The sequence below is a fragment of the Pristis pectinata genome, chromosome 4 (genome assembly GCF_009764475.1).
Source record: "Pristis pectinata isolate sPriPec2 chromosome 4, sPriPec2.1.pri, whole genome shotgun sequence".
NCBI lineage: Eukaryota > Metazoa > Chordata > Chondrichthyes > Rhinopristiformes > Pristidae > Pristis > Pristis pectinata.
The window spans coordinates 58,348,940-58,365,185 of NC_067408.1; the positions used below are offsets into that span (position 1 = coordinate 58,348,940).

Consider the following 16,246-nt stretch of genomic DNA (forward strand, 5'->3'; position numbering starts at 1 on the left):
GAAGAGAGAATAACCAGGATGGGAGGGGTCATTGATTATGCTGTCTGCTTTCCAGAGGCAGCAAGAAGTGCAGACAGAGTAAATGGAGGGGAGGCTAGTTTGCGCGATGGACTGGGCTGTGTTCACAACTCTGCAATTTCTTGCAATCTTGGGCAGAGAAGCTGCCTATCTAAGCCATGCTATCCATGCTAAGCTAAGCTGGATAGGATGCTTTCTATGGTGCATCTGTAAAAATTGGTAAGCATCATTGGGGGCATGCTGAATTTCATAGAACATTGAACTTAGGACAACGCAGGACAGGCCCTTCAGCCCATAATGTCTGTGCTGAATATGATGCCGAATTAAACTAATTCTCTTCTGCCTGCACATGATCCATATCCCTCCATTCCCTGCATACTCATGTGTCTGTCTAACAGCCTCTTAAATGCCACTATTGTATCTACTTCCACCACTCCTCCAGCAGCCCATTCCAGGAACCCACCATTCTCTGTGTAAAAGACCTGCCCACACATGTCCTTTAAACTTTCCCCCTCTCAGCTTAAATGCATGTCCTCTAGTACTTGACATTTCTACCCTAAGAAAAAGATTCTGACTGTCTCCTCTCATAATCTTATAAGCTTCTATCTGGTCTCCCCTCAGCCTTTGCCGCTGCAGAGAAAACATAGTTTGCCCAACCTCTCCTCATAGAACCTGCCCTCTAATCCAGGTAGCATCCTGATAAACCTCTTCTGTACCCTTTCAAAAGCCTCCACATCCTTCCTGTAATGGGGTGGTCACACAATACTCCGTGTGGCCTAACCGAGATGCAACATGACTTCCTGACTCTTATATTCAATGCCCCAACCAATGAAGGTAAACATGCCATATGCCTTCTTTATCACCCTATCTACTTGCATGGCCACTGTCAGTGAGCCATGGCCTTGGACCCTAAGGTCCCTCTGTACATTAATGCTGTTAAAGGTCCTGCCATTAACTCTATACATCCCCCTTACATTTAACCTCCCAAAGTACAACATGTCACACTTGCTTGGATTAACCTCTATCTGCCATTTCTCTGCCCATATTTGTAACTGATCTACAGTCTGCTGTATTGTTTAACAGTCCTCTACATTGTCCACAATTCCACCAATCTTTGTATCATCTGCAAACATACTAACTCAACCATCTACATTTTCATAGATCCGTGCGGAACACCACTAGTCACAGACCTCTAGCCGGAATAAATCTCATCTTCCATGGGCAAGCCAATTCTGATTCCAAACAGCCAAGTCATGGTGGACCCCATGTATCTCAATCTTCTGGATGAGCCTACCTTGTCGAATGCCTAACTAAAATCCAGGTAGATGAAATCGACAGCTTTACTTTCACTGATCACCTTCATCACCTCCTTGAAAAACTCAATCAAGTTAGTAAGATGTGACTGCCCCACACAAAGCCATGCTGATTATCCCTAAAAAGGCCATGGTTTTCCAAATGCACGTAAATCCTATCCCAAAGAATCTTCTCCGAAGCTCACCAGTCTATAAATTCCTGGAGTATCCCCATTTTCCTTCCTGAACAAAGGAAAACCTTTGGCTAATTTCCAGTCCTCCAGGACCTTGCCTGTGGCTAAAGAGGCAAAGATCTTCATAAAGGCCCCAGCAGTCTCCTCTCTTGCCTCTTTCAATAACCCGGGACAGATCCCATTAGACCCTGCAGACTTATCCACCTTGATGCTCTCCAGCACCACCTCTTTCCTAATCTCAACATGTCCTCGCACATTACCATGCCCCACACTGCTCTCATTTCCTCCATATCCTTCTCCTTGGTGAATACTGATGTAAAGTACTCATTTAGTACCTTGTCCACATCCTCTGACTCCAAGCATAAATTCCCTCCTTTATCCTTGACTGGTCCTATTCTCTCCTAAGTCATCCTCTCATTTTTAATGTTAAGTATAGAATGCCTTAGGATTCTCTTTAATCCTTGCCAAGGACATTTCATGGCCCCTTTTGCCCTTCCTAATTCCCTGCTTGAGCAATGTTCCTCAAAGGTCCTGTCTGAATTTAGTTTCCTGAACCTTACATACACTTCTCTTTTTCTTTTGACCAAGTTCATCACCTCTCTTGTAATCAAAGGTTCCATGACCCTGCCATCCTTCTTACTGGAACATACCAGTCCTGAGCTCTGGTCAGTTGGTCTTTAAACACCTCCTACATGTCAGACATGGACTTGCCCAACAAACAGCTGTCCCAATTAAGTCCCCCAGTTCCTATCTGATACTCTCACATTTTGCCCTCCCCCACTTTAGTACTTTCCCACAATGACCAGATTTAAGGGTGGATAATGTAGAAGGATCCTCTCTAGAGTCAATATGGGTGGAAGTTAGGAACAAGAAAGGAGCAGTTACTCTACTGGGAGTATTCTATAGGCCCCCTGGTAGCAGTAGGGATACTGAGGAGCGGATTGGGAGGCAGATTTTGGAAAGATGCAAAAATAACAGGGTTATTATCGTGGGAGACTTCAACTTCCCAAATATTGATTGGCACCTGCTTAGTGCCAAAGGTTTAGATGGGGCGGAGTTTTGTTAAGTGTGTCCAGGACGGATTCCTGTCACAGTATGTTGACAGACCAACTAGAGGGGATGCCATATTAGATCTAGTTTTAGGTAATGAACCGGGTCAGGTGACACCCACTGGGTCGGTGGGTGAGCATCTGGGGGACAGCGACCACTGCTCAATAACCTTTAGCATTGTCATGGACAGGGATAGGAGCAAAGAGGACGGGAAGATATTTAATTGAGGAAAGGTGAATTGTGAGGCTATAAGGCGAGAACTTGAGAGTATAAATTGGGATGACATCTTTGAAGGGAAATGTACTATGGAGATGTGGTCGATGTTCAGGGATCTCTTGTAGGATGTTAGGGATAAATTTGTCCCGGTGAGGCAGAGAAGGAATGGCAGGATGAAGGAACCATGGGTGACAAGAGAGGTGGAACAACTAGTTAGAAAGAAGAAGGCAGCACACATAAGGTGTAAGCAGCAAGGATCAGATAGGGCTCGTGAGGAATATAGAGTAGCAAGGAAGGAACTTAAGAAGGGGCTGAGGAGAGCAAGAAGGGGACATGAAAAGGCTTTGGCAAGTAGGGTTAAGGAGAATCCCAAGGCTTTTTACTCATACGTGAAGAGCAGAAGGATGGCTAGAGTAAAGGTAGGTCCGATTAAAGACAAAGGTGGGAAGATGTGCCTGGAAGCTGTGGAAGTGGGTGAGGTTCTCAATGAATACTTCTCTTCAGTTTTCACCAAGGAGAGGGGTCTTGATGAAGCTGAGGACAGTGTTGGTAAGGGTAATGTTTTAGAGCAGAGGTTTTCAACCTGTGGTCCGCAGACCCCCAGCCGGTTGCCGGGGTTCCGCGAGCAAGCCAAGAAAAAAATGGAAAAGCGACCTGGTACAAAGACGTAGCTTACTTGCTTGCTCCGGTTTTCCACTATTCAGAAAATCGGCCATATCTATTCCATCTGTTATAGGCGACAATCTTGGAGACTTAGACGGTGTTCCCTTCTGGTAAGCTGCCGCTTAATATTCGATTTGTGTAGTCAGAGTAGTCAGTAGTGTTCACTACTCACTACCATTCTGTTGTGCACTGTAGGGTTAGCGAGACTGAGTGACGTTGTTGGTGTGCCTTAATAATATTGCTTACTTACAGTGCATTTACGCCACTGTTAAATGAAAAGTGCGCAAGCATGTAAATTTTAGATTAGTTTTGATAATTTTGTTTATCAGTAATAGTAATTAAACTGTCCAGCGTGTATTGCTGAGTATGGAGAAATTTCTGAAGAGAAAAGCTGACCAGAAACTGGAAGATTCTGATGAAGAAGGGGATAAGGGTGACCGAAAGAGAAAACAACGCAAGTACGTTCCAGAATACATTTCATATGGCTTCATCGCAGTGGGGACAAATGTGGACCAACCTCTCTGTGTTGTGTGTTTGCAAACACTGTCCAACGATGCAATGAAACCAGCGAAATTGAAGCGTCATTTAACAACAGTGCATCCAGATATTGCCAGTAAGCCGAAGGAATATTTTGAGCGGCAAAAGGAGCTGAACCTCAAGCAGAAAGGCAAAATGACAGCCTGTGCCACTGTAAATGAGAAGGCTCTTCGTGCATCATATTTGGTAGCTTTACGAATAGCACGTTCCAGAAAGCCTCACACAATTGGAGAAGAGCATATACTGCCTGCAGCAGTAGATATGTGCGAAGTTGTACTGGGAAAAGAATCCAGTCAAAAACTGAAAGCCATTCCACTGTCTGATAACACAGTAAGCAGAAGAATTGGTGAAATGGCGGAAGATATACAAAGCCAGCTGATAGCACGTCTTCAGCAAGTCAGATTTGCGATTCAGCTTGATGAAAGTACTGATGTTGCCAGTGCTGCGCAGTTGTTGGTTTATGTTCGATATTGCTGGGAAGGAGAGGCTTTGGAAGACTTTTTGTTTTGCAAGGTGCTCCCAGGGCATACAACCGGTGAAGAACTTTTCCGTGTGCTTGACACTTTTTTTGTACAATCGGCATTGGCGTGGACACAGTGTATTGGAGTATGCACGGATGGTGCTGCCGCAATGACGGGACGGAAGTCGGGTCTAGTCGCACGAGTGAAAGAAGTAGCTCCACATGTAGCAGCAACCCACTGCATGATTCACCGTGAGGCTTTGGCTGCAAAGGATGTGGATGAAAGTCTTGTGGATGTGTTTTCCACGTGCATTAAAATCATTAACTTTATCAAAGCCAGGCCACTCGATCATCGTTTGTTTGAAAACATATGCTGTGAAATGGAAGCCGAGCATAAGCATTTGTTGCTACATACAGAAGTCAGATGGCTGTCACGAGGCTGCGTTGTGCAGCCTGTATCTGAATTACGAGATGAACTGCTCATTTTTCTAAATGAGCATAGCGGATCATTGGCACAGTTCTTGACAGATGAGACATGGGTTGCCAGATTGGCTTATCTTGCAGATATTTTCAACATTTTGAACAGCTTAAATCTATCATTGCAAGGACCTGGCTCAAATGTTCTGAAAACGCATGACAAAATCAATGCCTTCCAGAAAAAACTCTGTATCTGGAAGGGAATATGCAAGCAAGGCGTCTATGATATGTTTCCGTTGCTGGCTGACTTTTTGACAGTGAACGAGACTAAGACAGAGGCCATTGCGAGCACCGTTTTGAACCATATTCAACAGCTGTCACATTATTTCCATGAGTATTTCGGCAACGATGACACGAGCATGTTTGATTGGATTCAAAATTCATTTGAATGCATGCTTACTGATTTAATTGGATGCAAACAAGAAGAATTGGCTGAACTGTCATCCGACAGGACTTTGCGCTTGCAGTTCAACCGAATGTCACTGTTGTCGTTCTGGATAGCATGTTCCCAGGAGTATCCACTGCTGGCCGGCAAAGCCGTCAATGTTCTGTTACCATTTGCAACCACTTGTGCGAAATAGCATTTTCTGCAGTCACTGCCATGAAAACCAAATACAGATCAAGACTGAATATTGAGGATGACATACGCGTACGTTTGTCGCACATACCAGCACGTTTGGACAAACTCTGCAGTGCAAAACAGGCACAGCCTTCACATTGAACTGAACACAGAAAGACACCTCTGGTAATTATCAGTGCTTGAAATAGTCACTATTTCCATAGGGCCTATGTGCAGTAATTTAAGTGTCATATGCATGAATTATCGATTGTTTGATTTTGTGGGCTTTGGGGGTCCGCCATCTAACAAGGCCATGTTCTGGGGGGCCGCAGCATGAAAAAAGGTTGAAAACCACTGTTCTAGAGTATGTAGATATCAAGAGAGAAGATGTGTTGGAGCTGTTAGAAAATACTGTGACAGATAAGTCCCCGGGGCCTGACAGAATATTCCCCAGGCTGCTTTGGGAGGTGAGGGAGGAGATTGCTGGACCGTTGGTTAGGATCTTTAAGTCCTCGTTGTCCACAGGAATGGTACCGGAGGATTGGAAGGTGGCGAATGTTGTCCCCTTATTCAAAAAAGGTAGTAGGGATAGTCCAGGGAATTACAGACCAGTGAGCCTTACATCTCTGGTGGGTAAGCTGCTAGAAAGGATGCTAAGAGATAGGATCTATGATCATTTAAAGAATCATGGACTGATTAGGGACAGCCAGCATGGATTTATGAAGGGAAGATCTTGCCTCACTAGCCTGATAGGGTTCTTTGAGGAGGTGACCAGGAAGATTGATGAGGGTAGTGTTGTAGATGTGGTCTACATGGATTTTCGTAAGGCGTTTGACAAGGTTCCATATGGTAGACTTCTTCAGAAGGTCAAAGGCCAAGGGACGCTTGGCCGTGTGGGTTCAGAATTGGCTTGCCTGTAGAAAGCAGAGGGTTGTGGTGGAGGGAGTGCATTCAGATTGGAGGGCTGTGACTAGTGGTGTCCCACAGGGATCGGTTCTGGGACCTCTACTTTTTGTGATATTTATTAATGACTTAGATGAGGGGGTGGAAGGGTGGGTTGGAAAGTTTGCAGATGACACAAAGATCGGTGGTGTTGTGGATAGTGTGGAGGGCTGTCGAAGCTTACAGAGGGATATTGATAGGATGCAGAGCTGGGCTGAGAAGTGGCAGATGGAGTTCAATCCAGAGAAGTGTGAGGTGGTACACTTTGGAAGGACAAACTCCAAGGCGGAATACAAGGTAAATGGCAGGATTCTGGGCAGTGCAGAGGAGCAGAGAGATCTGGGGGTTCATATCCACAGATCACTGAAAGTTGCCACACAGGTGGATAGGGTAGTTAAGAAAGCTTATGGGATGTTAGCTTTCATAAATCGTGGGATTGAGTTTAAGAGCCGTGAAGTAATGATGCAGCTTTACAAAACTCTGGTTAGACCACACTTAGAGTACTATGTCCAGTTCTGGTCGCCTCGTTATAGGAAGGATGTGGAGGCGTTAGAGAGGGTGCAGAGGAGATTTACCAGGATGCTGCCTGAATTAGAGAGTATGGATTATGAGGAGAGACTAAAGGAGCTAGGGCTGTTCTCATTGGAGAGAAGGAGGATGAGGGGAGACATGATAGAGGTATACAAAATATTAAGAGGAATAGATAGAGTAGACAGCCAGCACCTCTTTCCCAGGGCACCAATGCTCAATACAAGAGGGCATGGCTTTAAGTTGGGAAGTTCAAGGGAGACGTCAGAGGGAGGTTTTTCACCCAGAGAGTGGTTGGTGCATGGAATGCGCTGCCTGGGGTGGTGGTGGAGGCTGATACGTTGGTCAAGTTCAAGAGATTGTTAGATAGGGATATGTGGGAGGAAGGGGTTAGATAGTCTTTGGAGTGGTTTGAAGGTCGGCACAACATGGTGGGCCGAAGTGCCTGTATTGTGCTGTATTGTTCTATGGTTCTATGGTTGTATGGTTATCCTTATTCATAATTATCTTAAAACCTAAGGAGTTGTAATCACTGTTTCCCAAATGTTCTCCCACTGAAAGGTCAGTCACCTGGCCAGGCTCATTTGCCAAAACCAAGTCCGCTAGTTGGACTATCTACATACTGTTTCAAGAAACCCTCTTGAATTCACTGAAGAAATTCTGCCCCAGCTAAACTAAGGAAGTCCCAGTCAATATTGGGGAAGTTAAAATCACCCGCTCTGACAACCCTATTGTTTTTACATCCTTCCATAATCCATCTACATATCTTATTCTCTATCTCCCGGTGGCTATTGGTGGGTCTGTTGTATAATCCCATCAGAGTGATTGCACCTTTCTTATTTTTGTGTCCTACCCATACAGACTCAGTGGGTGAGCCCTCCATTATGTCCCTCTGAATGCAGCTTTGATATTGTCCCTGATTAATAGTGCAACTCCGCCCTCCCTTTTACCTCCCTCTCTATCTTTTCTACAACATTGAAACCCAGGAATGTTGAGCTGTCAGTCCGTCCCTCTTGCAACCAAGTCTCCGTAATGGCCACAGCATCATGGTTCCATGCTCTGTCTTACCCTTAATACTCCTAGCGTTGAAATAAATACACTTTATTTCAATAAATACAGCTCTTCACTCCCTCCATGTTCATTAACCTGTCCTTCCCTTCAGACTTACTTCATGACATTACCATCTCCTCAATTCTTCCACTTGCTGCCTTGCTGCTGTTTCCCCCTCAGCCTCCCCCCCCCACCCCCGGCACTCTAGTTTAAACTCTTCCAAGTAGCACTAGCGAACCTCCCTGCCATGATATTGGTTCCCCTCCAGTTCAGATGCAACCCGTCCCTCTTGTACGGGTCCCACCTGCCCTGGAAGGGAACCCAATGATCCATAAATCTGAAGCTCTCCCTCCTGCACCAGCTCCTTGGCCACATATTGAACTGGACTATCCTCCTATTTCTTGCCTCACAAGCATGTGGCATGGGTAGTAATCCTAAGATTACAATCCTGCTTTCTAATTTACTACGTAACTCCCTAAAATCACTTTGCAGGACCTCACCTCCCTTCCTGCCTATGTCATTGGTACTAGTATGGACTATGACCTCTGGCTCCAGCAATATCCAAAGGGGGATGATCACATGGGAATCCTGCACTACCTGTCTAATCCCTCTATCTTTCCGGTGGTCACCTAACTACCTGCAGCCTGCACCTTAGGTGTGACCGCCTCACCAAAACTCCTGTCCATGATGCCCCTGATGATCATAAGTGCACCCAGTTCCAGCTCCAGCTCCTTGACAGTAGTCAGTCAGGAGCTGCAGCTGGGCACACTTCCCACAGGTGTAGTCCTCAGGAACACTGGAAGTCTCCCTGATCTCCCCACATCCTGCAGGAGGAGCATGCCACTGCCCTAACTGCCATCCTGGTGCACCAAGTGTGAATAATAAAGTTAAATGACCTCACCTGTTCTTTCCTCTATTCTTCCTTTGTTCAGCCTCTTCACCAAAGTCTCACAGCTCAATCCTCAAAACCTTAACCACAAAGACACCACTTAGAACTCACACTCTCAAAATGGCTGCTACAAAATGACCGCTCCTCCAGAGCCTGATCTCATTTTATTCACTTGCAGGGGCTGTGACATAACTGTTCTTTTTCAAACCTCCTGCTCCTCTTCCTTGTTTATTTGCTCAAACAGGCACTGCTGACACAAACACACTCGTAACTGTCCTTTTTAAGCCTTCCTTATTTCCTTAGCCTTCTGAGGAAGTTAGAGGCACCAGTGTGCTTTCTTGGCCATGGCATCCACATGGATGGACTAGAACAATTTTTTGGTTATGTTTACACGTAGGAACTTGAAGGTCTCAACCATCTCCACCTCAGCACCATTGATACAGACAGGGTTGTGTACACAGGCATTTTGTTTTGCTGACAGTGCAGAGGGGCTGCTGCCATGACACCCTGTCACCAGGCCCTCTGTCTCCCTGTGTTCCATCTCATGGTTATTTGAGATACATCTCACTACAGGTGTCTTATCTTTAAATCCGTAAATGGAGTTAGAGCAGAATCTGGCCACACAGTCATAACTGTATAGGGAGTAGAGTGGGGGCTGAGGACACAGCTTTGTGAGGCACCAGTGTTGAGGAGAACTATGGTGGAGGTGTTGCTGCCTATCCTTACTGATTGTGGTTTGTTGCTCAGGAAGTCAAGGATCCAGTTGCAAAGAGGGGTGCCAAGTCCTAGCTTTGGGAGACTGGGGGTGAGTTTGTCTGGAATTCTGGCACTGAAGGAGTAGCAATAGTCAACAAGTAGGAGTCTGGCATGGATATCTTTGTTGTCCAGATGCTCCAGAGAAGAGTGTAGGGCCAGGGAGATTGCATTTGCCATGGGTGGTCCCTTATACTATTGCAGGGTGTACTGTACAATGGGTAGGTTGGTATACTAATATAGGATGTACAGTGGGTGGGTTGGTATACTGATACAGGGTGTACACTGGGTGGTTTTGTATACAGGTGATATGAAAGATAAGGAGAAGCAAGGTACAGGAGTGTGGTAAAGATCAGGTGGTTGGAGAGTGAGGTCATATGGTTGATGCATGTGGCACAGAGCCTGATTAATGGGGAGTACTGGGAATGGAACAGGCACTGGACAGACACTGAGAACGGGACTGGTGTGATAGAGACAGGGAGAGTACAGCAGTCTGTGGTGGTAGGGACATGGGCTGTGTACCCGTATGTTACTGGGGACGGGGAAGGCTGTGAGGGGCTTGTGAGGTATTTAGACACCAGGTGGGATGTGCTGGTAGGGAGTGGGGAGGGGCTGTGTGGGGAGGTGTTTGAGCACCAGGTGGGGTGTGCTGGGAAGGGTGGAGAGGGACCGTTTGAGGGGGTGATAAGGTGTGCACTAGGTAGGATGTGCTGGGAGGGTGGGGAGGGACCATGTGGGGGGTGGTGAGGTGTGCACTAGGTGGGATGTGCTGGGAGGGGTGGGGAGGGACCGTGTTGGGGGAGGTGAGGTGGGCACTAGGTGGGATGTGCTGGGAGGGGTGGGGAGGGGCTGTGTGGGGAGGTGGTGAGGTGTTGGTGTTGCTGACCCTACAGGAGATGACAGACATTGTGAGGGCCATCTACGACATGATGGGAAAGTACACCTACCCAGTGCTGAAGGATGATGCTCCCAGGCATCACGTGGACGTCTTCTTTCAGGTAGGACCTGGATCTGAAGTCTTTGCAGAGAAACCCGTTGATTTCAGGAGGGGCACAAGCCCAAGGTCTGCCACGTATGAGCCCAGGTGGGGGTGCTGGTAAAAGGACACATTGGTCTTGGATTGGTTGAGTACATGTCGTGCCCAGGGTGATGTGTCTGAGTCGGGGCACCAGGTGAGGAGGGTGCAGCCTCAGGCTCTGTCACACACACCTTGCAGCACCCTGAGCAGCACCATGGCACCGGTTACAGCAGGTGGTGTCTGCATGTGGCAGGAGCAAGGTGATCACCTGCCTTGAGGCATCTCAGGACATCCCAAGGTCACGAGGCTGCCAAAACATCTTCTCCTTCACCCAACAGTGATCAGCCAACTATTCAAGGGCTCTGTCCTCAGACATCCCTCTCTCTGCAGCTCAGAGTGACTGTACCAGTTCACCCACAGGAGAACCCACCAACTGATTTCTATGAGGGAGCAGGACTAGCCGAGTCTCTGCAGATGATTTTGATCTGTGAGAGAGTTGTAGATTTGTGGACAATCTTGGTATTTTCCATGGGACAGTGTAAACCCCCCTATAATCCGGTGTGAGTTTATACCAGACTGGCTTATAATTCAGACCGTTGCTGAGTTTCTGTGAACCCTGTGGTGGCAGCTCCTCATGAACTTTAATATCTTTACCTTCCACAGAAAATGGACCAAAACAAAGATGGTGTGGTGACTCTGGATGAGTTTATAGAATCCTGCCTACAGGTAAGTGTCTTGTCACTGTGACCACTGGTCACACCTGCACATTTCCAGCTCACTCCCTGGGGATCCACTGGTCATGGTCAGTAGGCCACTGCTCCCAGTGACGAAGGGAATCAAGGCCAGATGTAGTCAGCTGGAGAAAGCTTATTGGAAAGGAAGCATAGTCCTTATTCCACCACCACCACCACCATCATCATCATCGTCATCGTCAAGTCATAGAGTAATATGACACGGAAACAGGCCCTTTGCCCCAACTGGTTCCTGCCGACCAAGGTGCCCACCTAAACTAGTCCCATTTGCTTGCATTTGGCCCATGTCCCACTAGACCTTTGCAATCCATATACCTATCTAAATGTCTTTTAAATATCATTATTGTACTCGCCTCAACTATTTTCTCTGGCAGCTCGTTCCACATACCCACCACCCTCTGTGTGAAGAAGTTGCCCCTCGGGTCCCTTATAATCTTTCTCCTCTCACCTTAAACCTATGCCCTCTGGCTTTTGATCCACTTTCTCTGGGAAAAAGACTGTGTGAATTCACCCTATCTATGCCATTTGTGATCTTGTACACCTCTATAAGGTGTACAAGATCATAATCTTGGCAGAGGTTGGGCAGGTCCTGACCTGCCCAACCTCTGCCTATAATTCAGGCCCTACAGTCCTAGCAAAATTCTCATAAATCTTCTTTGCACTCTTTCCAGCTTTATGACATCTTTCCTATTACAGATGACCAAAACTGTACACAGTAGTTCAGATACAGCCTCACCAACATCTTGTACAACCACAACATAATGTCCTAACTTCTATACCCAATGTCCTACTGATGAATGTCTGTGTGCCAAAAGCCTTCTTCACCACGCTGTCAACCTGTAGTGCCACCTTCAGTGAACTCTGTACCTGTATTCCTAGGTCCCTCTGTTCTGCAACACTCCCCAGGGCCCTACTGTTCACTGTGAAAGTTTGACTTCCCAAAAAGCAACACCTCACACTTATCTGGATTGAACACCATTTGCCATACCTCGGCCTACTCACCTAACTGATTTTTGATAACTTTCTTCACAGTCTCCGATACCACTTATTTTAGTATCATCCACAAACTTACCAATTGTGCCTTGTACATTCTCATCCAAATCATTTATATAAATAACGAACAACAAAGGTCCCAGCATCGACCCCTGGGGAACATCATGAGTCACAGGCCTCCAGTCCGTGAAACAACCTACCATGATCACCCTCTGCTTCCCACCATCAAGCCAATTATGAATCCAGTTAGCAAACTCTCCCTGGATCCTATGCCTTCTATGTGGGAGTTTGTCAAATGCCTTGCTAAAGTCCATATGCCCACTGACCTGCCCTCAGCTAACCCTTGGTTGCATCTTCATAAAATTCTAACAGATTTGTGGGACATGATTTCCCACACACAAAGCCATGCTGATTATCCTAATCAGACCTTGTCTATCCAAATGCTGCTAGATCCTGTCCCTCAGAATTCCCTCCAGTAACTAACCAGCCTGTAGTTCCCGGGCTTGTCTTTGCTGCCCTTCTTAAATAATGGTACAATGTTAGCCACCCTCCAGTCTTCTGAAACTTCAATCGTGGCTGAAGATGAAGGAAATATCTCTGCAAGAGCCCCTGCAATTTCTTCCCAAGCTTCCCACAGGGTCCCAAGATGCACTTGGATTTATTCATCTTAATGTACTTTAAGCCTGTCAATACCTTCTCCTTGGTAATTTGTATATGGTCCAGGACATCACAACTCATTTGTCTCAGTCCTTTTGCATCCATGATCTTCTCCACAGTAAAAACTGATGAGAAATACTCATTAAAAATCTCACCCGTCTCCTGCAGCTCCACACATAGACAGCCATATTGATCTTTAAGGGGACCTATTCTATCCCTAGCCATCCTTTTACTCTTAATATACCTGTAGAATCTCTTGGGATTTTCCTAACCTTGCCTGCCAGATCCATTCTTTTTGCCCTTCCCATTTCCCCCTTAAGTTTACTCCCACACTTCTTATACACATCAAGGGATTTGCTTGTTCCCGGTTGCCTAAACCTGACGTATTCCTCCTTCTTTTTCCTGGCCAGAGCCTCAATATCTCACATCAGTCAGGGTTCCCTAAACTTGCCAGGTTTACCCTTCATCCTGACAGAAATGTGCTACCCCAAACTCTTGATAGCACACTTTTAAAAGCCTCGCATCTGCCAGATGTCCCTTTACTTGCAAACAGTCTCACCCAATCAATCTCTGCAAGAGCCTGTCTAGTGCCTCCAAAATTGACCCTGCCCCAGTTAAAACTATAGAACCGTAGAACAATACGGCACAATACAGGCCCTTCGGCCCACCATGTTGTGCCGCCCTTCAAACCACACCTAAAACCATCTAATCCCTTCCTCCCACATATCCCTCTAACTTAAATTCCTCGATAAGCTTATCTAACAATCTCTTGAACTTGTCCAATGTATCAGCCTCCACCACCACCCCAGGCAGCGCATTCCATGCACCAACCACTCTCTGGGTGAAAAACCTCCCTCTGACATCACCCTTGAACTTCCCACCCAATACCTTAAAGCCATCTCCTCTTGTTTTGAGCATTGGTGCCCTGGGAAAGAGGCCCTGGCTGTCCACTCTATCTATTCCTCTCAATATTTTGTATATCATGTTTCCCCTCATCCTCCTTCTCTCCAATGAGAACAGCCCTAGCTTGTTTAGTCTCTCCTCATAATCCATACTCTCTAATCCAGGCAGCATCCTGGCAAATCTCCTCTGCACCCTTTCCAATGCCTCCACATCCTTCCTATAATGAGGCAACCAGAACTGGACACAGTACTCTAAGTGTGGTCTAACCAGAGTTTTGTAAAGCTGCATCATCACTTCGCGGCTCTTAAACTCAATCCCCCGATTTATGAAAGCAAACATCCCAATAAGCTTTCTTAACTACCCTATCCACCTACAAGGCAACTTTCAGTGATCTCTGGATATGAACCCCCAAATCCCTCTGCTCCTCTACACTGCCCCCAGAATCCTGCCATTTACTTTGTACTCCGCCTTGGAGTTTGTCCTTCCAAAGTGTACCACCTCACACTTCTCTGGATTGAACTCCATCTGCCACTTGTCAGCCCAGCTCTGCGTCCTATCAATATCCCTCTGCAAGCTTCTACAGCCCTCCACACTATCCACAACACCACCAATCTTTGTGTCATCTGCAAACTTGCTAACCCAGCCTTCCACCCTGCTCATCTAAGTCATTAATAAATATCACAAAAAGTAGAGGTCCCAGAACCGATCCCTGCGGGACACCACTAGTCACTGCCTTCCAATCCGAGGGCACTCCTTCCACCACAACCCTCTGCTTTCTACAGGCAAGCCAATTTTGAATCCACATGGCCAAGCTTCCCCGGATCCCTTGGCCTCTGACCTTCTGAAGAAGCCTACCATGTGGAACCTTGTCAAACGCCTTACTAAAATCCATATAGACCACATCTACTGTACTACCCTCATCAATCTTCCTGGTCACCTCCTCAAAGAACCCTATCAGGCTTGTGAGGCAAGATCTTCCCTTCACAAAGGCCCTCTTTATATTGATTAAGGAAACTTTCTTGGACACATTTAACAAATTCCACCCCATCCAAGCCCTTTGCACTAAGGGTGACTGAGTCAATATTAGTGAAGTTAAAATCTCCCATTAATATTACCCTATTATTCTTACAACTATATGTGACCTCCCTACACATATGCTCCTCTAATTCCCACTGACTATTGATTGCCTATAATACAGTCCCATTAATGTCACCATCCCCTTCTTGTTTCTAAGTTCTACCCATAAGGCCTCATTAGATGATCCTCCAAGAATTTCCTCTCTGAGGACCGTTATTACGTCCTCCCTCATCAAAAAGACAACTCCCCCCCACCTCTACCTCTGTCACATCTGTAGGTGCACCCTGAAATATTGAGCTGCCAATCCTGCCCTTCTCTCAGCCATGTTTCTGTTATGGCTATAACATCCCAGTCCCTAGAGCCAATCCACACCTTGCCTGTTAAGCCTTGTGCATTGAAATAAATTCAGTTTAAACCACCGGTCTTTCTCTTTGCCATGCACCTACTGTCTTGTCTACTAACCTTACTCTCGTTGACTGCAGTATTTGCCCCAGAAAAGATCCCAATGATTAAAGAACCCGAATCCCTGCCCCCTGGACCAACGTTTTAGCCATGTATTCATCTGAGCTATCTTTCAATGTCTTCCCTCACTAGCATGTGGCACTGGGAGTAATCCAGAGATTACCACCCAAAGTCCTGCTTTTTAACCTCTTTCCTATCTCCCTATAATCACCACGCAGGACCTCATACCTTTCTCTACCTATGTTGTTTGTACCAGAGTGCACAACAACTTCCAGCCGCTCACCCTCCCCCTTGAGAATCCTCCTCCTCCTCCTCCTCCCCCTCTCCATCCTCCTATTTATGTTCTCTGTAGAGTTTAATTACCTTTTATTCTGCTTCATTATAGGATGAAAACATCATGAGATCCCTGCAGCTCTTTGAAAATGTCATGTAACCACTCAGATGCAGCAGAAGTGCTATTCTCACGGGGGGGGGGGGGGGTTGACTGCAATCGGAGACAACTCCTTGGCGTTGCCTGGTCTTCATCTGGTGCATGTGTCCTGTTGGGGCAGAGTGTGGAAGTGATTTCTAGACAATGGTTTTCTACTATCAACCTACAAAGTGTCGACAACCTCTTAAAGAGCCATTTTTCATTTTGTAAAGCATGCTTCACTGTGGAAGTTAGTAATGATGAAGCCATGATTTATCTGTGATCACTTGCACAGCTGGTGTGTTGACAGTCTGATGAGTACTGCTTCAAAGTTCACTGTGAGCACC

At 46.3% G+C, this 16,246-nt stretch overlaps 1 protein-coding gene across 1 annotated transcript in view; it reads left to right on the plus strand.

Annotated features, from left to right (window-relative positions):
* Positions 1-15,949, plus strand: part of LOC127569019 (Kv channel-interacting protein 1-like) — a 109,293-nt gene extending 93,344 nt beyond the window's left edge. The window contains exons 6-8 of the mRNA XM_052013276.1: positions 10,522-10,626; positions 11,310-11,372; positions 15,876-15,949. Of these exons, the coding sequence (XP_051869236.1) occupies positions 10,522-10,626; positions 11,310-11,372; positions 15,876-15,923 (216 nt within the window). The 3' untranslated portion in view covers positions 15,924-15,949. The remainder of the gene's footprint in view (positions 1-10,521; positions 10,627-11,309; positions 11,373-15,875) is intronic.
* The last annotated feature ends 297 nt before the right edge of the window (positions 15,950-16,246 follow it).